The 25,371-nt window shown below is 43.6% G+C and overlaps 1 protein-coding gene across 1 annotated transcript; it reads right to left on the reverse strand.

Annotated features, from left to right (window-relative positions):
• Positions 304 to 23,443, reverse strand: RBP7 (retinol binding protein 7). Its single transcript, XM_018060370.1, is given in 5 exon segments — positions 304 to 527; positions 6,050 to 6,074; positions 6,076 to 6,131; positions 6,577 to 6,755; positions 23,299 to 23,443. Coding segments are annotated over 5 exon segments (384 nt in total). The 5' UTR covers positions 23,372 to 23,443; the 3' UTR covers positions 304 to 476.

The raw sequence follows: 25,371 nt of genomic DNA on the forward strand, positions 1-25,371 counted from the left end.
CCCAATACACCCTAAGCTACAGTTAAAGTAATCTTTTCAGTTCTTCAAACATTCCTCCAACTTTTGACTAGAGTGCTTCCTGATACTTCCTGCCTACATTTACTTCAGGTCCCAGATTAAAGATCACTTCCAGAAATACCCCAGGCCCTTACCACCACTTGCTCACCCCCTGGAAGGTGGGAATTACAACTTGTTCATCATTGGTGTGTCAATGGTGTGCCTAGAAGGCTTCCAAATATTTCTGAAAATAAGGAGATACGTTAAAGTTACAAGGAAAAAGTCAGAATCAATGGACAGGTTTATTGAAGCTGAGAGTTTTTCTCACAATCCAAATGGCTTCTGGTATAGGCTGTGTGACGTCTCTTTGATCACAAGGCCCCATCTACCAAACCCCAACAGATCATTCCTGTCCTGTTCATTCTGGGATATAATTCATCAAGCTGCCCCCACATGTGGACTCTGCTGTTGGATACAGATCAAGCTCTCTGGAACATCTGCTTGCACACTTGGCCTTCACAGAATAGTTCCTAGGGACAGGGAGGAAGGGAGAACAGAGATGAGTTGGCATATAGTCTATTATTATTGGGGCTTTCCCGATGGCTCAGCAGGTAAAGAATCCACCTGTAATGCAGGAGACACAGGACACTCAGGTTCGATCCCTGGGTCAGGAAGATCCCCTGGAGAAGGAAATAGCAACCCACTCCAATATTCTTTCTTGGAGAATCCCATGGACAGAGGAGCCTGGTGGGCTTCAGTCCAAAGAGTAGCAAAGAGTCAGACATGACTGAGCAACTGAACAGCAGCAGCAGCTATTATTATTATCAGTCATACTTCTGACACCAGGTACATGATGTCTTTTCCAACTGCACATCTCCAACCCTCTTACAACAAACTGGACAGCCAACAATTTGATTTAGTTTGGACACTGAGGATCAGAGCTCCACAGGTCAAGGGCTCAGTCTCATAAGATTGCCCTTACTTCAGACATCAATCACAAGTCACCTGTACATCTGACTGATCATCCCATATCGGGGATTCCCACAACTCCCTTCTCAGGTTCAATACTTTGCTAGAATGGCTCACAGAAACAGTTTTTGCTTTCACTTACAGGTTTATTATAAAGAATGCAACTCAGGAACAGCCAAATGGAAGAGAGGCATAGGAAAAGGTATTGTGGTAGGGGTGGGGCATACAGAGCTTCCATGACCAGTCTAGCAGAGCCCCCTTCCAGCACTTCTATGTCTTCACCAACTGGAAAGTTCTCTGAACCCCTTTGTTTTTGTTGTTCAGTGGCTAAGTCACGTCCAGCTCTTTGTGACTCCATGGACTGTAGCACACCTGGCTCTTCTGTCCTCCACTATCTCCCTAATTTTGCTCAAATTTATGTTCACTGAGTTAGTGATGCTATCTAACCATCTCATCCTCTGTTGTCCCCTTCTCCTTTTGCATTCAATCTTTCCCAGCATCAGGGGCTTTTCCAATGAGTCAGCTCTTCACATCAGGTGACCAAAGTATTGGAGCTTCAGCTTCAGCAGCAGTCCTTTCAATGAATATTCAGAGTTGATTTCCTTTAGGATTGACTGGTTTTACCTTCTTGCAGTCCAACAGACTCTCAAGAGTCTTCTCTAGCACAGCAATTCGAAAGCATCAATTTTTCAGTGTTCAGTCTTCTTTATGGGTCCAACTCTCTCATCCACACACGACTATTGGAAAAATCATAGCTTTGACTATGCACACCTTTGTTGGCAAAGAGATGTCTCTGCTTTTTAGTACACTGTCCAGGTTTGTCATGGGGCTTCCCAGGTGGCACAGTGGTAAAGAATCCACCTGCCAGGGCAGGAGATGCAGCAGATGTGGGTTTGAACACTGGGTCTGGAAGATCCCCTGGAGTAGGAAATGGCAACCCACTCCAGTATTCTTATCTGGAAAATCCCACGGTCAGAGGAGCCTGGGGTCCAGTCCTTGGAGTCAGACATGACTGACTGACTGAGCACACACACACACACACAGGTTTGTCATAGCTTTCCTTCCAAGGAGCAAACGTCTTTTAATTTCATGCCTGCAGTCAGCATCCACAGTGATTTTGGAGCCCAAGAAAATAAAATCTGTCATTGCTTCCAGTTTTTTTCCCTTCTGTTTGCCATGAAGTGGTGGGACCAGATGCCATGATCTTAGTTTTCCGAATATTGAGTTTCAAGCAAGCTTTTCACTCTCCTCTTTCACCCTCATCAAGAGGCTCTTTACTTCCTCTTCACTTTCTGCCATAAGGGTGGAGTTATCTGCATATCTGAGGTTGTTGATAATTTCTGCCAGCAATCTTGATTCCTGCTTGTGATTCATCCAGCCCAGGATTTCACATACATGATGTACTCTGCATAGACGTTAAATAAACAGGGTGACAATATACAGCCTTGTTGTACTCCTTTCCCAATTTTGAACTAGGTCAGTTAATCCATGTAAGGTTCTAATTGTTGCTTCTCGACCCACCTACAGGTTTCTCAGGAGACAGGTAAGGTGGTCTGGTACTCCAGTCTCTTTAAGAATTTTCCGCAGTTTATTGAGATCCACACAGTCAAAGTCTTTTGTGTAGTTAATGAAGAAGTAGATGTTTTCCTGGAACATCCCTTGCTTTCTCCATGATCCATGAACTCATTTATGTAAAGGTTTTTATGGAGGTTTCATTACATAGGCATGATTGCTTAAATCATTGGCCATTGGTAATGGTCAATCTCTAATCCCTCTCCCCTCTCCTGAGTTCAGGGGCTGGGCTGAATGTTCCAACCTTCTAATCCTACCTTGATCTTTCTTGGGACTAGTCCCATCCTGAAGCTCTCTAGGGTTCCCAGCCACCATTCATCTCAGTAGCATACAGAAGACACTCTCGTTACTCTGGAGATTCCAGGGGTTTTAAGAACCAGGTACAAAGGCCAAATATTCATTGGTTTTCATTATATCACAGCTTATAAAAATCATAAGCCTCTTGATGAAGGAGAAAGATGAGAGTGAAAAATCTAGCTTAAAACTCAACAGTCAAAAAACTAAGCTCATGGCATCTGGTCCCATCACTTCATGGCAAATAGATGGGGAAACAATGGAAACAGTGACAGACTTTATTTTCTTGGGCTCCAAAATCACTGCAGATGGTGACTGCAGCCATGAAATTAAAAGACGCTTGCTCCTTGGAATAAAAGCTATGACCAACCTAGACAGCATATTAAGAAGCAGAAATGTTACTTTGTTGATATATGTCCATATAGTCAAAGCTATGGTTTTTCTAGGAGTCATGTACAGATGTCAGAGTTGGACCATAAAGAAGGCCGAGCACCAAGGAATTGATGCTTTTGAACTGTGGTGTTGGAGAAGACTCTTAAGAATCCCTTGAACAGCAAGAAGATCAAACCAGTCAATCCTAAGGGAAATCCATTGTGAATATTCATTGGAAAGACTGATGCTGAAGCTAACGCTCCAATACTTTGGCCACCCAATGGGAAGAGCCAACTCACTGAAAAAGCCCCTGATGCTGGGAAAGATTGAAGGCAGGAGGAGAAGGGGACAACACAGGATGGGATGGTTGGATGGCATCACTGTCTCAATGGACATGAGTTTGAGCAAACTCCAGGAGATAGTGAAGGACAGAGCAGCCTGGTGTGCCGCAGTCCCTGAGGTTGCAAAGAGTCAGACATGACTGAGCAGCTGAACAAAAGCAACAATAAGAATCATCCCAAGAATGTCCTTAGACCAAGGGTCCTTCTACCCTCTGCTTGGGCAGAGTTCTTGGACATGCCAAAGAAGGATGCAGCAATTTGAACATTACTCCTTACAGCCACATAATCTGAATTCTTAAACATATTTGTATTTCCTTTGTAGTTCCGTACTACATTTTTGTGATGGCAAGTTTCTTAACTTTGTTTTTATTGCCAGAAGAGTGTGAGATTTGTCCATCTAAGAATTGAAGTATCTTCAATGCCTTCATAATCAAAGACCACCACCTCAAAGACCACCCATATCCCACTCTAAGTGCTCTAATTTTGTTTTCATGGATCTGACCTAGACTTCACATGTACATTGGGACCAAAAAGGCATAGAGCTGAAAGCACACATTCTTGTCAGACCTAGGTTTGAATCTTCACTCTGCACCTTGGGGAATTTCTAAACCTAAATCTCATCATTTGTAAATGGGAAAAAAATAGTGTCTCTTTCACAGGATTGGCTTGAAGACTAAGTCAGAAAATGCACTCAAAGGATTTAACTAAGTAATCGCACACAAAGTCATCATTCGAAAATGTAAGCCATTGTAACACACATATATGGCAAGAAGGAATTCTCATTTTAAAAGCCATAATTAAGCCTTTATGCACAATTTTATACTTTATAGATTATATTTAGAAATTATTGATTAGGTTGACCTATAACTTGTATGGTCTTAAAGTGCTGGTGGCTTAAGAAATTGATATACCCCTTTTGGAAGTGAATAAGGCAACAAAGTAGCAAGAAGCAACAATGTCTGGGACAACACTGATTCCCTCTGTAAATTTTTCCTAAGGGAATAAATCCATGGATGCAAAAAGCTCTATTTATGTGAATTTAAGAGACAGCAGAAAACACTCTGAAACAATATTTCTGGACATTGCAATTAAGAAAACATTTTACTAAAATGAAAGTTCATGAATCTGATGGAATAGTACACAGTGTTGGCTACCTTATTATATGGATTCAACTAACACAAAATGAATACAACAGGACAATTGTTAGAAAGTTGGAATATGTTTTTCTATTAAATGAAAAGGCAGAATACTCTCTCAGACTGGAAGGCAAGACATCAAATTGAAAACAGTTGCGTTGGGATGGTAGGATGCTGATCACGGTTTCCTAACCTCATTTTAAAAATAAGAACATTTAACAACAACAAAACAAACAACCCAACCTGAAAATGGGCAGAACACCTAAATAGGCATTTCTTCAACGAAGACATGCAAATAGCCAGTAGGCACATGAAAACATGCTCAACATTGCTAATTATTAGAGAAATGCAAATTGAAACTATATGAAGTACCACCTCACAAAAGTCAATGAAGTCTACAAATAACAAACGCTGGAGAGGGCGTGGAGAAAAAGGAACCCTACTACACTGTCGGTGGGAATGTAAATTGGTGCAGCCACTATGGAAAACAGTATGGAGGTTCCTTAGAAAACTAAAATAGAATTACCATAGGATCCAGCAGTCCCACTGTTGGGAATATATCCAGACAATACTATAATTCAGAGAGATACATGCACCCCTATGTTCACAGCAGCACTATTCGCAATAGCCAAAACGTGGAAACAATCTATATGTCCATTGAGAGATGTACAGATAAAGGAGATGTAGTACATGTATACAATGGAATACTACTCAGCCATAATAAAGAACAAAATAATGCCATGTGCAGCAACATGATGCAACTAGAGATTATCCCACTGAATGAAGTGTCAGAAAGAGAAAGACAAGTGCCATATGATGTCATTTATATATGGAGTCTAAAATATGCCACAAATGAACTTCTCAACGAAGCGCAAACAGACTCGCAGACATAGAAAACAGACTTGTGATTGCCAACAGGGTGCAGGTGGGGATGCGGGAGGAATGGACTGGTAGTTGGGTGTTAAAAGATAAAAACTATTATGTATGGAATGTATGGACAACAACGTCCTACTGTATAGTACAGGGAACTACAATGTCCTGGGATAAACCACAATGGGACAAAAACATAAAAAGAATGTGTGTATACACACACACACACACACACATATATATATGTATGTATGTATGTCTGGAGGAGGGCATGGCAAGCCACTCCAGTATTCTTGCCTGGAGAATCCCATGGACAGAGGAGCCTGGTGGGCTACAGTTTCTAGGGTTGCACAGAATCAGACACGACTAAAGCAACTTAGCACACATGCACGCATGAATGTATGTATAACTGAGCCACATTATTGTACAGCAGAAATTCACACATTGTAAGTCAACTATGTCAATTTAAAAAATACAGGAACAAAACAGGGCCAGTACCAGGTGAAGCTGGTCCTCTTCAATCCTTCTTTTCCCCCTTCTGCACGCAGGTGAATTTGTCATTGTCCCAAGTGACCAAGCTCTGCATGAGGGATGGGAGAAAATACTGATTTGCTCTGGCAGCATCCTCAGATATGACTAGAGAAGGTGTCAAGGACCTTGCAAAACTAAAAGTCTATGTCACGACTTTAATTTTTGCCTTGCGGGCTTCCCTGGTGGCTCAGTGGTAAAGAATCCACCTGTCAGTGCAGGAGACACAGGTTCGATCTCTGATCGGGGAAGATCCCACATGCCTCGGAGCAACTAAGCCCATGCACCACAACTGTTGAGCCTGTGCTCTAGCGACTGAGAGCCACAACTGCTGAGCCCATGTGCCTTAGAGCCTGTGCTCTGCAACAAGAGAAGCCACTGCAATGAGAAGGCTTTGCACCACAGCTAGAGAGTAGCCATGATCGCCACAACTAGAGAAAACAGCCCACATGGCAACAAGCACCCAGCACAGCCAAGACTAAATAAATGATTTTTACCTTGCATTTTCTGTTATCCATGCCTTTGTTATCCCCATCAACTTCTTCTCCAACTTTAAATTTCACAGCATAGTTCCTGAAGGTGCTGTTCGTGTGGATGGTAAAAGAATCCCCATTCTGCTCAATAACTTTCTGTGGCTTCAGCATCTTGGCTATCTTATGAGTGACAAAATCAGTATCTTAAAAATAATTTTTTAGAAAGGAAAGACATTTAAACATTTACTAGAGATGCAAAAGCTAAGGATTTGGCAGTGACCTCAAAATCATTGCATCTGATGGCTAGTGTTTCTCAGAGTTTGGGTATAGACAGTTCCCATTCAATGGCTTTGAACGCATTATGAACTAAAGATAAAGGCTGCTTATTTTGTTTGTTTGCTTTAATATATATTTATTTGGCTGCCTCGAGTCTTAGTTAGCAACAGGCGGGATCTTCAGTCTTCGTTGTGGCACGTGGGATGTTTAACTGTGGCCTGCAACTCTTAGTTGGAGCATGTGGACTCCAGTTCCCTGACCAGGGATTAAACCAGGGCTCCCTGCATTAACAGAGCAGTCTTAGCCACCAGACCAGCAGGGAAGTCCCAAGGTTGCTATTTTAAATAGAGAAAAAGTGAAAGTGAAAGTCATTGAGTCATGTCTGACTCTTGGTGACTGCATGGACTACAGTCCATGGAATTCTCCAGGCCAGAATACTGGAGTGGGTTCCCTTCTCCAGGGGATCTTCCCAACCCCAGGATTGAACCCAGGTCTCCCACATTGCAGGCAGATTCTTTATCAGCTGAGCCACTAGGAAGCAAAGTGCAATTTTAGCTAGAGCTGAGGGAGGTGACAAAGTGAGTGGTGAGTTGTGCAGATCTTGGGGGGAAAGAAATATAGGACTGGAGAAGGAAATGGCAACCCACTCCAGTATTCTTGCCTGGAGACCCCCATGGAGTCTGATGTGCTACAATCAGAGGGGTCACAGAGTCGGACACTACTTAGCAACTGACCAGCAACAGCAAGTGTACAACAGAGCTCACTAGAACTCTCAGGAAGTGCATGTCAGATGGCCTCAGGAACCTTCAGGAGACTGGGGTGGCTGAAGAAGAATGAGGGAGAATGAGGAGGAGGGGAGGACCTAGAGATGAGATTCAGGGTAGCATAAGGGACCATAAGGCTTTAATTCAGAGCATGATGGAGTTGGATGGGAGCCACTGGAATATTTAGAGCAGGTGACATGATCTCATTGGCAGGCAGCCACAACTGCTGGCTTGTCATCCTGAACATTCCTATGAGTCATGGGACATGGTTCTCCTATTTAAGGAATGTCCTGTTCATGCAGAATGAAGTTTCAGGAATCATTTCAGAGATTTATGTACTTCGTTGCAGATAGCTTGGTCCCAGAGTTGTCCCTGTTTTAACTTGTTTGCCTAACAGATTCTTTTTTTTCTGACATGACTGGCCCTCAGAGCTAGCTGTGCTTTTCAGGGCTGGGTGCCTCACATCTCCATTTCCAGCCTAGAAAATGTGGCCAAGCCCTTCATAGGGCTCCATGAGCATCACATTAGCCCCTACCCATTTCTTTTTTTGTTTTTATTTTTTAAATGTAGTTTTTGGCTGCACCACACAGCTTGCAGGTTATTAGTTCCCGCAAATCTAGGATTGAACCCCAGGCCCTCAGCAGTGAAAGTGCTGAGTCTTAACCAGTGGACCACCAGGGAGCTTCGAGTTTTATGCATTTCTAAGCTCGATGATGGTGTGAATGTCCTTGTCTTAAGAAAGCTGGGTTTTTTCGGCTTCCCTGGTGGTCCAGCGGTCATGAATCTGCTTTGTAATGCAGGGGACACCAGTCTGATTCCTGGTCCAGGAAGGTCCCACATGCCACAGGACAACTAAGCCCCTGTGCCACTGCTACTAGCCCATGTTCAGCAGTTACTGAAGTTCGTGTGCCCTAGAGCCCATGTTCCCCAACAAGGGAAGCCACTGCAATGAGAAGCTGGCACACTGCTGCTAGAGAGTAACCCCCCCACACCCACGCTCTCTGCAACTAGAGAAAGTCCATGTACGATAGCAAAGACCCAGTGCAGCCATAAATATATAAATAATTTTTAAAATGCTAGCTGCCTGGAAAAAAGAAAAGAAAGGCTTTCTTAGAATGAACTAATGTCATTTTTGGTATATTGTCACCCTGCTTATTTAACTTATATGGAGAGTACATCATGTCAAATGCCAGGGTGGATGAATCACAAGCTGGAATCAAGATTGCCAGGAAAATATCAACAACCTTAGATATGCAGATGATATTAACCTAATGGCAGAAAGTGAAGAGGAACTAAAAGAACATCTTGATGAAGGTGAAAGAGCAAAGTGAAAAAGCTGGCTTGAAACTCAACATTCAAAAAACTAAGACCATGGCATCCAGTCCCATCACTTCATGGTAAATAGATGGGGAAAAAATGGAAACAGTGGCAGATTTTATTTTCTTGGGCTCCAAAATCACTGAGGACAGTGACTGCAGTCGTGAAATTAAAAATGCTTGTTCCTTAAAAGACAAACCTAGACAGCATCTTGAAAAGCAGAGACCTCACTTTGCTGACAAAGGTCCATATAGTCAAAGCTATGCTTTTTCCAGTAGTCATGTATGAATGTGCTATGCTTAATTACCCTTTGTGTCTGACTGTTTGTGACCCCATAGACTGTAGCTCACCAGGCTCCTCTGACCATGAGTATTCTTCAGGGAAGAATATTGGAGTGGATTGCCATGCCCTTCTCCAGGGGATCTTTCCAATCCAGGTATGGAACCCAGGTCTCCTGCATTGCAGGCTGATTCTTTACCATCTGAGCCATCAGGGAAGGCCAAGAATACTGCAGTGTGTAGTCTATCCCTTCTCCAGGTGGTCGTCCTGACCCAGGGATCGAACCGCATTACAGGTGGAGTCTTTACCAGCTGAGCTACCAGGGAAGCCCATGGATATGACAGCTGGACCATAAAGAACGTTGAGTGCTGAAGAATTGATGCTTTTGAACTGTGGTGCTGGAGAAGACTCTTGAAAGTCCCTTGGATTGCAAGGAGACCAAACCAGTCAATCCTAAAGGAAATCAACCCTGAGTATTAATTGGAAGGACTGATGCTGAAGCTCATGTTCCAATACTTTGGCCACCTGATGGGAAGAGCTGACTTATCGGAAAAGACCCTGATGCTTGGAAAGACTGAGGGCAGAAAGAGAAGGGGGCGACAGAGGATGAGATGGTTGGATGGCATTGACTCAATGGACATGAGTTTGCGCAGACCTTGGGAGACAGTGAAGGTAGGAAAGCCTGGCATGCTGCAGTCCATGGGGTCACAGAGTCAGACACAACTTAGCAACTGAACAACAACATCATTTGCAACATATTGGATGGACCTACAGATGATCATACTAAACGAAATAAGTCAGAAAGAGACAAATACTGTATGATATCAGTTACTAATATATGTGGAATCTAAAATATGATACAAATGAACTTATCTATGAAACAGAAACAGACTAACAGACGTAGAGAATACACTTGTGGTTGTGGAGAGTCAGGGAGTAGAGAAGGAAAATATTTCCCGTTTGAGATAAGCAGAAGAAGCTGTTATATATAGGATGGATAAACAGCAAAGTCCTACTGTATAGTATAGGGAACTATATTCAATATCTTGTGATAAACCATAATGGAAAAGAATATAAAAAAGAATATATACATATATTTAACTGAGTCACTGTTATACAGTGGAAATTAACAGAATATTATAGATCAACTTTTTTCAATAAAATGAAAAAAACTTTTAACCTAGAACTCTAGCTTTTAGCATGAAATGCAAATGATCCAGTCTTTACTTATTTTCAGCAATCTTTAAACATGGAGGCTAAACCCTTAAAATATTTATCTGATTATTAATATGATCAAGCCAAATTTAAAATAGTTATCACTGACTTTCCTTAAAGCCTTTTCTTTATGTATAACAAAAACAAATAAGAAACCAAACTTTAGATGATTACTGTATATCAATTATGCTTTTACAATCAGTGAGATGATTCGTTGCTAGTAAATTTATAATTGGTACTACCACATTATAAGACTGTCAGTTAACAGATTGGTGGTTGCCGGCTGGCTTTTTAAAGATCAAAATTCAAACTAGCTTAGGTTCTGGTCATTTTCTGCCAGGTCTACACATGACCTCAGTGACCAAATTGCTCACAAGGCTTTTGTCCAGGTCAAACCATACTTTTCCACACCATTTATTTTTTATTTTTTTATTTTTTTTTATTTTTTTTGAACTTTCTTTCACTTTTGCGTGTGTCATTTCCAAGATCTCTAGGTACAATTTCAAATATTTTATTACAACATTTCTGTAATATTTATATATATTTACATTTATTCTTGGTGAGAAACTTTTTTTTTTTCTTTAAATTTTAAGTAGGAAGTATGACATTCCAGCAGAAGAAAGTGAAGTGGAAGTCGCTCAGTCATGTCCGACTCTGTGGCCCCGTGAACTATATAGTCTATGGAATTCTCCAGGACAGAATACTGGAGTGGGTAGCCTTTCCCTTCTCCAGGGAATCTTCCCAACCCAGGGACGGAACCCAGGTAACAATCTACATGGCGCACATACCATTATAAGCATGTGAGCATATACATTTTAGGGCAGGATCTCAAAGAGGCCAACACAAACACATACTTTTTAAAACTTCATCTGTTCACATTAACCCTTTATTTCACAGCCACTTCTTTTTGAAAATTTTTTTATTTTTATTTATTTATGTTATTTGGCTGTGCCGGGTCTTAGTTGTGGCATGTGGGATTTTTGCTTGAAGCATACAGGATCTTTTATACATATATAACTGAAACGTTTCATTCAAAAAATTTTATAGTTTGTGAGTGACAAAATAAACAGTGTGTAATGTGATGTGACCAAAACTATGTTTTAAAAGTGCATTCATACACAGAGTTTAAATCTCATGTAAAAAAATAAAAAATAAAAAATAGCCATTTAATATTGTCAAACTTTTATCCCATTACATGTGAATATTGTGTCAGATTTGATTAATTTGTCTTACAGCAAGATCTTTAGCTGTGGCATGTGAAACATGCAGCATGTGAGATCTGGTTCCCTGATCAGGGATTAAACCCGGGCCCCCTGCCTTGGGCACTCATTCTTAGCCACTGCACCACCAGGGAAGTCCCCCAAAGCTACTTCTAATTTTGAGGCCATGTGGGTCTTGGAGCCAACAGAAACTGGGCTTTAAATCCCAGCTTATGTAGTAACTTTCAATAAGTTGGTAGTAACATCCTTATGTTCTCATGTTCATGATGAGATTAAAGGGAAGTCCTGGACAAGATGGTCAAGCTCTGTAGGCATTAGCTTCCTTCCTGCCTAGAGTGTCATACCCTGGGTCATCCTTGGCTATTGTGGGGCCCACCAAGAACTCTCAAATCCGCAGCCAACTTCTCCAGACTATAGAACCCAAGCAAACTTCCTTCAGTGTCCAAAGGACAAGTTGCCTTTCTTTTCCCTTCGATTTGGCAGAAGCTAGGAAAGAGCAATATTGTTGGATTTGCAGGATCGGCTCTACTCAAAAAGGAGTTATTTCCCTCCTCAGAAGAGATGCTGGCTGGGACTCATTGAAACAAACTCTGTGGGGCCCAACTCATTGCAAATATCTTCTGTGTCTTTCCTTTCTTTTTTTTTTTTGTAGAAAATAAACTTCATTCAGCTTCCCTGGTGGCTCAGACAGTAAAGAATTCACCTGCAGTGTGGGAGACCTAGGTTCAATCCCTGGTTGGGAAGATTCCCTGGAGGAGGGCCTGGCAACTCACTCCAGTGTTCTTGCCTGGAGAATCCCGTGGATAGAGGAGCCTGGTGGGCTATAGTCCATGGGATTGTAAAGAGTCAGACATGACTGAGCGACTGGAAATCATCAGTAAGTTCAGGGGTTTTGAGTATGAGTGACCCATTCTCCTTGCTTGGCTCTGCAATAAAGCTTTCTCTGCTCCAAACTCTGATGTTTCAGTTTATTTGGTCTCACCATCATAAAATAAAATTCATAGTTTATGACAAGAAAAGGGAAATTTAAACATAAAAATTCTTTGTCTTTTGGCCTTCCCCTCTACCTCCCTCCCCACCACACTGTGTATATGTGTGCATACTAAGTCACTTCTGATGACCCCAGATGGACGGGTCATAATGAAGAGTTCTGCAAAACGTAGTCCACTGGAGAAGGGCATGGCAAACCACTTCAGTATTCTTGCCTTAAGAACCCCATAAATAGTATGAAAAGGCAAAAAGATATGACACTGAAAGATGAACTCCCCAGGATGGTAAGTGCTCCATAAGCTACTGGAGAAGAGTGGAAAAATAACTCCAAAAAGAATGAAGAGACGGAGCCAAAGTGAAAACAACGCCCAGTTGTGGATGTCACTGGTGATGGAAGTAAAGTCCAATGCTATAAAGAGCGATATTGCATAGGAACCTGAAATGGTAGGTCCATGAATCAAGGTCAATTGGAAGTGGTCAAACAGGAGATGGCAAGAGTGAACATCAACATTTTAGGAATCGGTGAACTAAAATGGACTGGAACGGGTGAATTTAATTCAGATGGCCATCATATCAACTTCTGTGGGCAAGAATCCCTTAAGAAATGGAGTAGCCCTCATATTCAATAAAAGAGTCTGAAATGCAGTACTTGGGTGCAATCTCAAAAATGACAGGATGATCTCTGTTCGTTTCCAAGGCAAAACCATTCAATATCACAGTAATCCGAGTCTATGCCCCAACCACTGCCAAAGAAGCTGAAGTTGAACAGTTCTATGAAGACCTACAAGATCTTCTAGAACTAACACCAAAAAAAAAAAAGATGTCCTTTTCATCATAGGGGACTGGAATGCAAATGTAGGAGTTTGACCTTAGAGTACAAAATAAAGCAGGGCAAAGTCTAATAGAGTTTTGTCAAGAGAATGCACTGGTCATAGCCAACAGCCTCTTCCAACAACACAATAGTTGACTCTACACATGGACATCACCAGATAGTCAATACTGAAATCAGATTGATTATATTCTTTGCAGCCAAAGATGGAGAAGCTCTATATAGTCAGCAAAAACAAGACCAGGAGCTGACTGTGGCTCAGATCATGAACTCCTTATTGCCAAATTCAGACTGAAATTGAAGAAAGTAGGGAAAACCACTAGACCATTCAGGTATGACCTAAATCAAATCCCTTATAATTATATGGAAGTGACAAATAGTTTCAGGGATTAGAATTGATAGACAGAGTGCCTGAAGAACTATGGACGGAGGTTTGTGACATTGTACAGGAGGCAGTGATCAAGACCATCACCAAGAAAAAGAAATGCAAAAAGGCAAAGTGGTTGTCTGAGGACACCTTACAAATAGCTGAGAAGAGAAGAGAAGCGAAAGGCAAAGGAGAAAAGGAAAGATATATCCATCTGAATGCAGAGTTACAAATAATAGCAAGGAGAGATAGGAAAGCCTTCCCAAGTGAACAATGAAAAGAAATAGAGGAAGAAATAGAATGAGAAAGACTAGAGATTTCTTCAAGAAAATTAGAGATATCAAGGGAACATTTTATTCAAAAATGGGCACATTAAAGGACAGAAATGGTATGGGCCTAACAGAAGCAGAAGATATTAAGAAGAGGTGGCCAGAATACACAGTTCAGTTCAGTTCAGTGGCTCAGTCGTGTCCGACTCTTTGCAACCCCATGAAACGCAGCACGCCAGGCCTCCCTGTCCATCACCATCTCCCAGAGTTCACTTAGACTCACGTCCATCGAGTCAGTGATGCCATCCAGCCATCTCATCCTCTGTCGGCCCCTTCTCCTCCTGCCCCCAATCCCTCCTAGCATCAAAGTCTTTTCCAATGAGTCAATTCTTCGCATGAGGTGGCCAAGAGTATGGGAGTTTCAGCTTTAGCATCATTCCTTCCAAAGAAATCCCAGGGCTGATCTCCTTCAGGATGGACTGGTTGGATCTCCTTGCAGTCCAAGGGACTCTCAAGAGTCTTCTCCAACACCACAGTTCAAAAGCATCAATTCTTCGGCGCTCTGCCTTCTTCACAGTCCAACTCTCACATCCATGCATGACTACTGGAAAAACCATAACCTTGACTAGATGGACCTTAGTCAGCAAAGTAATGTCTCTGCTTCTGAATATGCTATCTAGGTTAGTCATAACTTTTCTTTCAAGGAGTAAGCATCTTTTAATTTCATGGCTGCAGTCACCATCTGCAGTAATTTTGGGGCCCCAAAAAATAAAGTCTGACACTGTTTCCACTGTTTCCCTATCTATTTCCCATGAAGTGATGGGACCGGATGCCATGATCTTCGTTTTCTGAATGTTGAGCTTTAAGCTAACTTTTTCACTCTCCCCTCTCACTTTCATTAAGAGGCTTTTAAGCTCCTCTTCACTTTCTGCCATAAGGGTGGTGTCATCTGCATATCTGAGGTTATTGATATTTCTCCCAGCAGCCTTGATTCCAGCTTGGGTTTCTTCCAGTCCAGCATTTCTCATGATGTACTCTGCATAGAAGTTAAATAAGCAGGGTAACAATATACAGCCTTGATGTACTCCTTTTCCTATTTGGAATCAGTCTGTTGTTCCATGTCTAGTTCTAACTGTTGCTTCCTGACCTGCATACAGATTTCTCAAGAGGCAGGTCAGGTGGTCTGGTATTCCCATCTCTTGAAGAATTTTCCACAGTTTATTGTGATCCACACAGTCAAAGGCTTTAATGTAGTCAATAAAGCAGAAATAGATGTTTTTCTGGAACTCTCTTGCTTTTCTGATGATCAAGCAGATGTTGGCAATTTGATCTCTGATTCCTCTGCCTTTTCTAAAACCAGCTAAAACATCAGGGAGTTCATGGTTCACGTATTGCCGAAGCCTGGCTTGGAGAATTTTGAGCATTACTTTACTAGCATGTGAGATGAGTGCAATTGTGTGGTAGTTTGAGCATTCTTTGCATTGCCTTTCTTTGGAATTGGAATGAAAACTGACCTTTTCCAGTCCTGTGGCCACTGCTGAGTCTTCCAAATCTGTTGGCATATTGAGTGCAGCACTTTCACAGCATCATCTTTCAGGATTTGAAACAGCTCCACTGGAATTCCATCACCTCCACTAGCTTTGTTCGTAGTGATACTTTCTAAGGCCCACTTGACTTCACATTCCAGGATGTCTGGCTCTAGATGAGTGATTACACCATCGTGATTATCCAGGTCGTGAAGATCTTTTTTGTACAGTTCTTCTGTGTATTCTTGCCACCTCTTCTTAATATCTTCTGCTTCTGTTAGGTCCATACCATTTCTGTCCTTCATCGAGCCCATCTTTGCATGAAAGGTTCCCTTGGTATCTCTAATTTTCTTGAAGAGATCTCTAGTCTTTCCCATTCTGTTCTTTTCCTCTATTTCTTTGCACTGATTGCTGAAGAAGGCTTTCTTATCTCTTCTTGCTATTCTCTGGAACTCTGCATTCAGATGCTTACATCTTTCCTTTTCTCCTTTGCTTTTCGCCTCTCTTCTTTTCACAGCTATTTGTAAGGCCTCCCCAGACAGCCATTTTGCTTTTTTGCATTTCTTTTCCATGGGGATGGTCTTGATCCCTGTCTCCTGTACAATGTCACGAACCTCCATCCATAGTTCATCAGGCACTCTATCTATCAGATCTAGGCCCTTAAATCTATTTCTCACTTCCACTGTATAATCATAAGGGATTTGATTTAGGTCATACCTGAATGGTCTAGCGGTTTTCCCTACTTTCTTCAATTTCAGTCTGAATTTGGCAATAAGGAGTTCATGATCTGAGCCACAGTCAGCTCCTGGTCTTGTTTTTGTTGACTGTATAGAGCTTCTCCATCTTTGGCTGCAAACAATATAATCAATCTGATTTCAGTGTTGACCATCAAAAGATCTTAGCAACCCAGATAACCACGATGGTGTGATCCCTCACCTAGAGCCAGATATCCTGTAGTGCGAAGTCAAGTGGGCCTTAGGAAGCATCACTACTAACAAAGCTAGTGGAGGTGATGAAGTTCCAGCAGACCTATTTCAAATCCTAAAAGATGATGCTGTGAAAGGGATGCACTCAATATGCCAGCAAATTTGGAAAATTCAGCAGTGGTCACAGGACTGAAAAAGGTCAGTTTTCATTTCAATATCAAGGAAAGGCAATGCCAAAGAATGTTCAAACTACTGCACAACTGCACTCATCTCACATGCTAGCAAAGTAATGCTAAAAATTCTCCAAGCCAGGCTTCAATAGTACATGAACCGAGAACTTCCAGATGTTCAAGCTGGATTTAGAAAAGGCAGAGGAACCAGAGATCAAATTGGCAACATCTATTGGATCATCAATAAAGCAAGAGAGTTCCAGAAAAACATCTACTTCTGCTTCATTGCCTACATTAAAGCTTTTGACTGTGTGGATCACAAAAAAATGTGGAAAATTCTTAAAGAGATGGGAATACCAGACCACCTTACCTGCCTCCTGAGAAATCTGTATGCAGGTCAAGAAGCAACATGGATTCTTCGTCAGGCATCAGACATGGAACAACAAACTGGTTCCAAATTGGGAAAGGAGTACGTCAAGGCTGTATATTGTCACCCTGCTTATTTAACTTATATACAGAGTACATCATTCAAAATGTCAGGCTGGATGAAGTACAAACTGGAATCAAGACTGCCAGGAGAAATATCAATAACTTCAGATATGTACATGACACCACCCTTATGGCAGAAAGCAAAGAGGAACTAAAGAGCCTCATGATGAAAGTGAAAGAGAAGAATGGAAAAGCTGCCTTAAAACTCAACAGTCAAAAAACTAAGATCATGGCATCCAGTCCCATCACTTCATGGCAAATAGATGGGGAAACAATGGAAACAGTCACAGACTTTATTTTATTGGGCTCCAAAATCACTGCAGATGGTGACTGCAGCCATGAAATTAAAAGACACTTTTTCCTTGGAAGAAAAGCTATGACCAACCTAGGCAGCATATTAAAAAGCTTCTTTGCCAACCAAGGTCTGTCTAGTCAAAGCTATGGTTTTCCAGTAGTCATATACAGATGTGAGAGTTGGAATATAAAGAAATCTGAGTGCCAAAGAATTTATGGTTTTGAACTGTGGTGTTCGAGAAGACTCTTGAGAGTCCCTTAGACTGAAGGGAGATCCAACCAGTCCATCCTAAAGAAAATCAGTGGTAAATATTCATTGGAAGGACTAATGTTGAAGCTGAAGCTCCAATACTTTTGCTACCTGATGGGAAAAACTGACTCACTGGAAAAGACCCTGATGCTGGGAAAGATTGAAGGAAGGAGGAGGAGGGGATGACAGAGGATGAGATGGTTGGATGGCATCACTGACTCGATGAACATGAGTTTGAGCAAGCTCTGGGAGTTGGTGATGCACAGGGAACCCTGCCATGTTGCAGTCCATGGGGTTGCAAAGAGTGGGACACCACTGAGTGGCTGAACTGAACTGAAGTGAAAGCTTGGACTCTGCCCCAATTCTCTCTGGAATCTCCTCTGCTCAAGTCCCTACTAGAATAGCTTAAAAATTCCCCAATTTTGCCATTCAAGGAGACACTACTTTGAGAAAGATCTCCACTGTTGTCCTTATTTGCTTTAAGTAATTATAAATCCTTTCTTCTCCTGATATTTGGCTTGTTGTTTCTCTTGGATGCATGCCCACAAAGAGTTGAATTCGATTTTCAGGTGACACTGCAAGATCTCTTGGTTTGTATTTTAGACACTCTTAGAATATCAAATATCATCCAACCACCTTTAACAAATTGGGAATCTAACAGAATTCAGAGGCTGTATAGCTTTGATTCTATTACCAACAATCAATGGCTATTTCTGGGTTTCCAGTTTGGTGCTCTGCTATACTAAGTAGCCTCTCTATTCCAGAAATCCCTAGCACACTTACATTTCTTTTGGGAAACAGACTGCAAATAAGAGTCAATGTGTTGTCTGGATCCAGCATCTTTCTGGAACCAGAACCAAACATTAAAAAAGAAGTTGTGGGACTTCCCTGGTGGTCCAGTGGTTAAGACTCCATGCTGCCATTGCAAGGAGCACAGGTTCAATCCCTGGTTGGGGAGCTAGTCTCCCACAGGCCATGCAGTACAGCCAAAATAAATAAACAAAATTAAAACTTTAAAAAATAGGAGCTGTGAGGCAGGATATTGATTCAATACTATTTGGTTTAATCCTTTGTGAAATGGGTTGGATGATAAATGAATACACTAATGTGAATAAGGGCTTCCAGGTGGTACAGTGGTAAAGAATCCGCCTTCCAGTGCAGGAGACACAGGTTTGATGGTTCAATCCCTGATCGGGAAGATCCCCTGGAATAGGATATGGCAACCTTCCAATATTTTTGCCTGGAGAATCCCATGGACAGAGGAGCCTGGCGGGCTACAGTCCATGGGGTTACAAAGAGTTGGACACAACTGAACTGACTTAGCATGAATGCGTGCAATATAAATAAATAGAGCCTCTGTTAGCCTCTAGGATCTCATACAATGGTAGATAATGGATAAACTTCTACAGAAATCATGAAAAAAGAAGTCTCAAACAAGGAGTCACAGCATAACGTACAGAAAAGTAAGACAGTATTGGGGACAGGTGAAGGATTTCACGAATACACATTTGAAAAACACTGATTAGGTCCATTTCTCCATCAGCCTGAGAGGACGTCGCGGTTGAGCTGTCGAGAAGAAAAACTGCCATGTCCACTGCTTTGGCAAAACCCCAGATGCGTGGCCTCCTGGCCAAACGTCTGTGATTTCATATTGTTGGAGCATTCATGGTCTCCCTGGGGTTTGCAACTTTCTATAAGTTTGCTGTGGCTGAAAAAAGAAAGAAGGCATATGCAGACTTCTACAGAAATTATGATTCCATGAAAGATTTTGAGGAGATGAGGAAGGCTGGTATCTTTCAGAGTGCAAAGTGATTTGGAATAAAAAGAATCTCTTTGGGTTGAGTTCCTTGGAAGTTTGTCACTTTGCTGTGCTCCTGAACTATGAAACTGTGACTCTCTGGGGTGAGAAATAGTCTCTCAATAAATAAACAATTAACAAATACTGTGGAAAAAAAAAAAAAGAAAAACACTGATTACAACAGTCAGAAGGCTGCTTTGCGATACTCAACAGGCTTAACAAAAGATGTTTCCACACACTTGAAACAGTCACCCTGACTCCATTCCCTGTTTTCTTCTCTAAGAAATTTGCTCTAAAAGCCATGGGAATGACTAAAAAGAAAGCATTGCAAGGCAAAATTCAAAGCCATGCCCTGATCTCTAACACTTTTTCCTCCACAAAGACGTCAAATGCTAGCCAGAGAAACCAGGGAAGAAAGCACTTATGAGGACTTCCCTGGCAGTCCAGTGATTAACAACCCATAAACTCCCAATGTAGGGGCACAGGTTTGATCCTTACATGGGGAACTAAGATCCCACATGCCATGGGTTGTGACCAAAAACAACCTCCCCACCAAAAAACCACAAACAAGCAGAAAAATAAAGCGCTTATGATCATATGTCCCCACTAATTTGAGGGTGAGGTGATAAGTAAATTGTCAGGGCTTACTACCTTTAGGAAAAATAATCATTAATTCCTCCTTATGAATTAGAAACAGAGAGGAAATGAGATTCGGATTAAGGGTAGCAGAATATGCCACTCCAAGATATGCCACTTTTTCATATTGACTATTTTGAAATGAAGGCCATGGGAAAGCAGAAAAGCCCTGCCCTCCCCCAGAGCAGGACATCATTTTGTAAACGTGTCCCCTGCTCTCCCTGTACCAGGTTGGACAGAAATTAGGGACACAACTCTGAACTCCTATCAGTCTAGAGATGGCACCAGGAGAATTTACATAACAAACTTTACTAACTCGTTCCTATTTACCATTAGTTCCTGCATGTATTTATCTTCCCACAATTTGTCACCCCTGGAATCTCAAAGCCCTTTTCTTTGTCTTGTCATTTCTCTACAGAATTATTACTCTTTGCTCAGGTGCCATATAACTTCCTTTTTTTTTTTTTCTTTTCTTTCTTCTTCTTTTAAAAAAAATTTTGGCCACACCTGGTGGCATGTGGGATCTTAGTTCCCCAACCAGGGATCAAACCCATGCTCCCTGCATTGGAAGTCAAATCTCAACCACTGGCCCACTAGGGAAGTTTCCTAAGCTCAGCTTCTAACCACTCTGAGATACACATCACTGAATGCTCCTGAGTGTATTCACCATGCATGTGTTAACAAGCTTCTGTTTGTTGTTTGTTTCTGTTTGTTTGTTACTCTGTGCTAAGTCACTTCAGTCGTGTCCGACTCTGTGTGACCCCATAGATAGCAGCCCACCAGGCTCCCCCGTCCCTGGGATTCTCCAGGCAAGAACACTGGAGTGGGTTGCCGTTTCCTTCTCCAATGCATGAAAGTGAAAAGTGAAAGGGAAGTCGCTCAGTCGTGTCCGACTCTTCATGACCCCATGGACTGCAGCCCACCAGGCTCCTCCATCCATGGGATTTTCCAGGCAAGAGTACTGGAGTGGGGTGCCATCGCCTTCTCCGTGTTACTCTGTCTCTTAGTATAATTTACAGGGTCGCAACCAATGAAACTAAGAAAGGTAGAGAACTAACATTTTTTTCCTTGCCTATAAGGTTTCTGTCAGTATTAATCTGATTTAGTTTGAGAAGTTCCAGGCCTCCCTGCTTAGTGTGAGAAAGGGAGAGTAAAATTCTACCATAGGTTGGGAGATCTTACAGACACGCTGGAACCTTAGAATTGCTGTTTAGTCACTCCGTCATGTCTGACTCTTTGCAACCCCAAGGACTGTAGCCTGCCAGGCTCCTCTGTCCATGGGTTTCTCCAGGCAATAACACTGGAGTGGGTAGCCATTTCCTTCTCCAGGGGATGTTCCCAACCCAGGGATCAAACCTGCATCTCCTGTGTTGGCAGGCTGATTCTTTACCACTGAGCCACCTGGGAAGACCAAAATGGTACATTCCAAAATGGCTAACGTACCTGATTTTATGTTTTTTTTTTTTTTTTTTTTAGGTGTGGTTAAAAGAAAAAAAAAATGGACCCGCTACTCTCAGTTTGCAGATGGAGAAACCCAAGCCCAGGTCAGATAATGCAGAAGAGGAGCCAGAGCAGCCCCCAGTCAGCCAGACTTCTGGAAGCTCCGGCCCTATCAAAATTGCCCCTGATCAGGGACTTCCCTGGTGAGCCAGTGTCTAAGACTCCATGCTCCCAATGCAGGGGGTCTGGGATCCATCCCTGGTCAGGGAACACGTCCCACCTGCCCCAACTAAGAGTTTGAATGCTGCAACTAAAGATCTCACATCTTGCAACTAAGACCCAGCGCAGCCAAATAAAAAAATAAAGTTCAAAGAAGATGCCCTATCTCCTTTCACCATTCCTATAGCCTTCGCAAGTTCTGCTGGCTGGTAGGGTAGCCAACTTCCACTTGTGTCCGTTGAATATTAGAAACATGGCTACTTCTGACTTGAGGTGTGCTGCCAGCTTAAAATGAACTCCTATTTAACAACAGCAACACAAAAAGGTGCCTCTGATTGCTGGTATTTAGTCAGAAGCGCTAGGCATGAGCAGGTGCTCAGAACCACCAACGCTGACGAATTAAATTACCCGCAGGAGGAACTGAGCATCAGTACCAAAGGGAAGCATTCTACCGTCAGGGCAGGAAAGAAACTCTGCGGACTCCGTCGCCCCCCTACACCCCCTGAGGCCCCTCCCGTACTTCTTTCTCCCTGCCCCGCAGGGGAAAGTGGAAGCAAACCCTCCAAGCACTGACCCACAGTCCTCCTGGCTGGAATTGGGCCCCGGGGGGAGGGCGGGGAGGGGGTAGCGGCTTCTAAAGGGTCTGGGTTTATTAACCCCCGCCCCTCGATGAGAAGAGAAAACCAGAAAACTAAAGATTTCAAATATGTCTCCAGAACTCTAACCCGCACTAGAGCCGCCGGAGGTCTCGGGGCGGGGGGCGGGGCGAGGGCGGGGCCGGAGGCCTGGCTCGGGACGCTACTCTGGGGCCCCGGAATCTGCGTCCCGGAGCATCTCCAGGGGGCGCTGATGCTGCGGGCCGGGACCTCCCCTGGACTCGGGGATTCCCTCAGCCCGTTGCCCAGAGACCCGCGTTAAAGCGGCGGCGGGGCTAGGATCTCCGGGGAGGGGCTTCGGGTCGCGGCGCCTCCCCCGACACCCATGGGGAACCCCATCGTGTCCCCAGCTCTCCCTGCGAGGTGGCCTACGCCACGGTCGCCCCCACCTGCTTGGGAGTCCGCGATGGGACAGGAGCCTTGGCCGCGTGGACCGGGCACCGGCGGACAGAGGAGAGGGCAGACAGACTGGCGGAGTAGGCGAGAAAGGACGGGAGGGACCAGGAGACGGCCAGACGCGTGGAGAACAGGGGGATGCGGGAGACCGAAGGATGGGGGGACAGGCGGCTGGACTGAAGGACTGGCAGACGGACGGAGGTGGGAGACCGACGACAGTCAGATGGACGTTCAGGGGGATGGAGGATAGACGAGGGTGGGGAAGTGGGGGACCCGGTGAACCCGTAGTAAGACGCGGGGGACACACGGGTGCAGGTGAGGGGACGCAGGGAGACGGACCAGCAGGCAAGCCCGGCCGCCTCTGCCCCGAACTGGACGCGTGGCCGAGCCGGTGGCTCCCGCACGGCCCCTCCCGCCTACCTAGCGCCCGCATGTAGCCCTCGACGTTGTCGCTGCTGAGCAGGTTCCAGGTGCCGCTGAGGTCGGAAGCCATGGCGGGGCTGAGGACGGCACTGACCAGGGGCAGCGGGGACTGGGAGGCCAATGTCTGGCCGGGGAGGCAGGCCCGGAGGGACCGTGAGGGGACAGAGCAGGGAGGGGCCTTGCGGGGAGCTTTGGGCACAGGCCTCCTGGAAATCCGGTCCACTTCCAGCCTCCTGTCGACGTGCTCCTGGGCCTCTGTCCTCTTCTGTTTTAACTCCAAAGTGGACGTACCCCACACCGGGATCAGAGCTACACTTTTTTCTCTGCCTACATGTTAATATGCCTTTCCCAGGTGGCTCAGTGGTAAAGACTCCACCAGCAATGCAGGAGACACCCGGTCAGATCCCTGGGTTGGGAAGATCCCCTGGAGAAAGAAATGGCAACCCACTCCAATATCCTTGCCTGGGAAAGCCACAGACAGAGGAGTTTGGCGGGCTCCAGTCCGTGGGGTTGCTGGGGTTGCAAAGTTGGACACGACTGAGCCCACGCACACACATTAATAACCAAGAGACCTCCTTCAAATACATGGCATGGATTGCTGGGTCAACTGCAAATAATATACCAATAAATCCAATGCTAGTGGTCTCAATAAAGAGGCGGTTATCTTCCTTACCTATCAAGCTGTCCTGGGATAAGTGGCAACTCCATGACATAGAAGTGGCATCTCTGGACTTCCTTGATGGTCCAGTGGTTAAAAATCCACCTGCCATAAAAGGGGACATGGGTTCCCTCCCTGGTCTGGGAAGATTCCATATGCCATGAGCCATTAAGCAGGTGCGCCACAATTACCTGGCCCCAACCCTAAAGACCATGCTCTGCAACAAGAGAAGCCACCGCAAGGAGAAGCCCACAGCCCGCGACTAGAGAGTAGTCCCCCGTTCTGCAACTAGAGAAAAGCCTGAGCACAGCAATGAAGACCCAGCACAGCCAAAAAAAGCTTATTAATTTAAAATATTACATATTTAAAAGTGGCATCTCTGTATTCTCCTGGCCTTTCATCCCTGCTGGTTACCTCACTGTCATGAGTTGGCTGCTGGAACATCCACATTCAAGGTGGGAAAGAAGAGGCAGAGAACCACCTGCCATTGTCCCTTCACCAGATTCCTGTTTACACTCGTTGGCCAAAACCATGTCATAGGCTACTTCTAATTGCAAGGGAACCTGGGAAATCTAGCATTCAGTCTTCAGTCTTGACAGTAGAGAAGGGCAAAAGAGGAGGGTGTTGGGGATATGGGCTAACCTATAACGTTAGCCCCAAATAGCATCTCTATAGGCTGGCTCCAAGACTTACCTGTTCATTTCTTTTTTTTTTTTCTTTAAACAAAAAATAATATTTATTTGCATTATAAACAAAGTCCTGTTGATGGTTTGGGAGATGTGTGTGTATACGGTCACAAATTATCCTTCATAAAACCTGAAGCAAAACTGGCCACCCTGTTGGCATACCCTCATTTACACAAATCTGATACGTTTTTCTGGGTTTTTCTTTTTAAAGGTAAAAAAGAGAGAGAGAAAGAGAAACATGTACACAGTACGGAAGCTTTTTGTCAATTTCTCAACTGTGGCAAGAGTTTCATCTGCTGCCTTGAAGAAGCTCTGGACACCAGCCCTGTGAGGTAAAATGCAGTTGGGCAGAGTTTCCATGGCCTCCCTCACATGCTGAGTGCTGGCTTGCTCAGGGACCCTCCCCCGGCCTTCACGCAGTCCAGCCACCTGGGAAAACAGAGTTTGGAGAAGGAACAAAACTGGAGGAAGATAATGGAATCCGTGGCTTTGTTCTCTGGACACGAGGCATTTCTTTCTTTTTTTTATTTTTTATTGCTGTAGAGTTGATTTACAATGTTGTGTTAGTTGGTGTACAGCTTATCTGTCCATTTCTGATCTCTCACATAAGCGCCAGGCTCAAGTACATTAATAGCCAACATCTATTGAGTGATTGGTCATAACTTTTCTTTCAAGGAGTAAGCGTCTTTTAATTTCATGGCTGCAGTCACCATCTGTAGTGATTTT

Source organism: Capra hircus, chromosome 16, assembly GCF_001704415.2.
Source record: "Capra hircus breed San Clemente chromosome 16, ASM170441v1, whole genome shotgun sequence".
NCBI classification, from domain to species: domain Eukaryota; kingdom Metazoa; phylum Chordata; class Mammalia; order Artiodactyla; family Bovidae; genus Capra; species Capra hircus.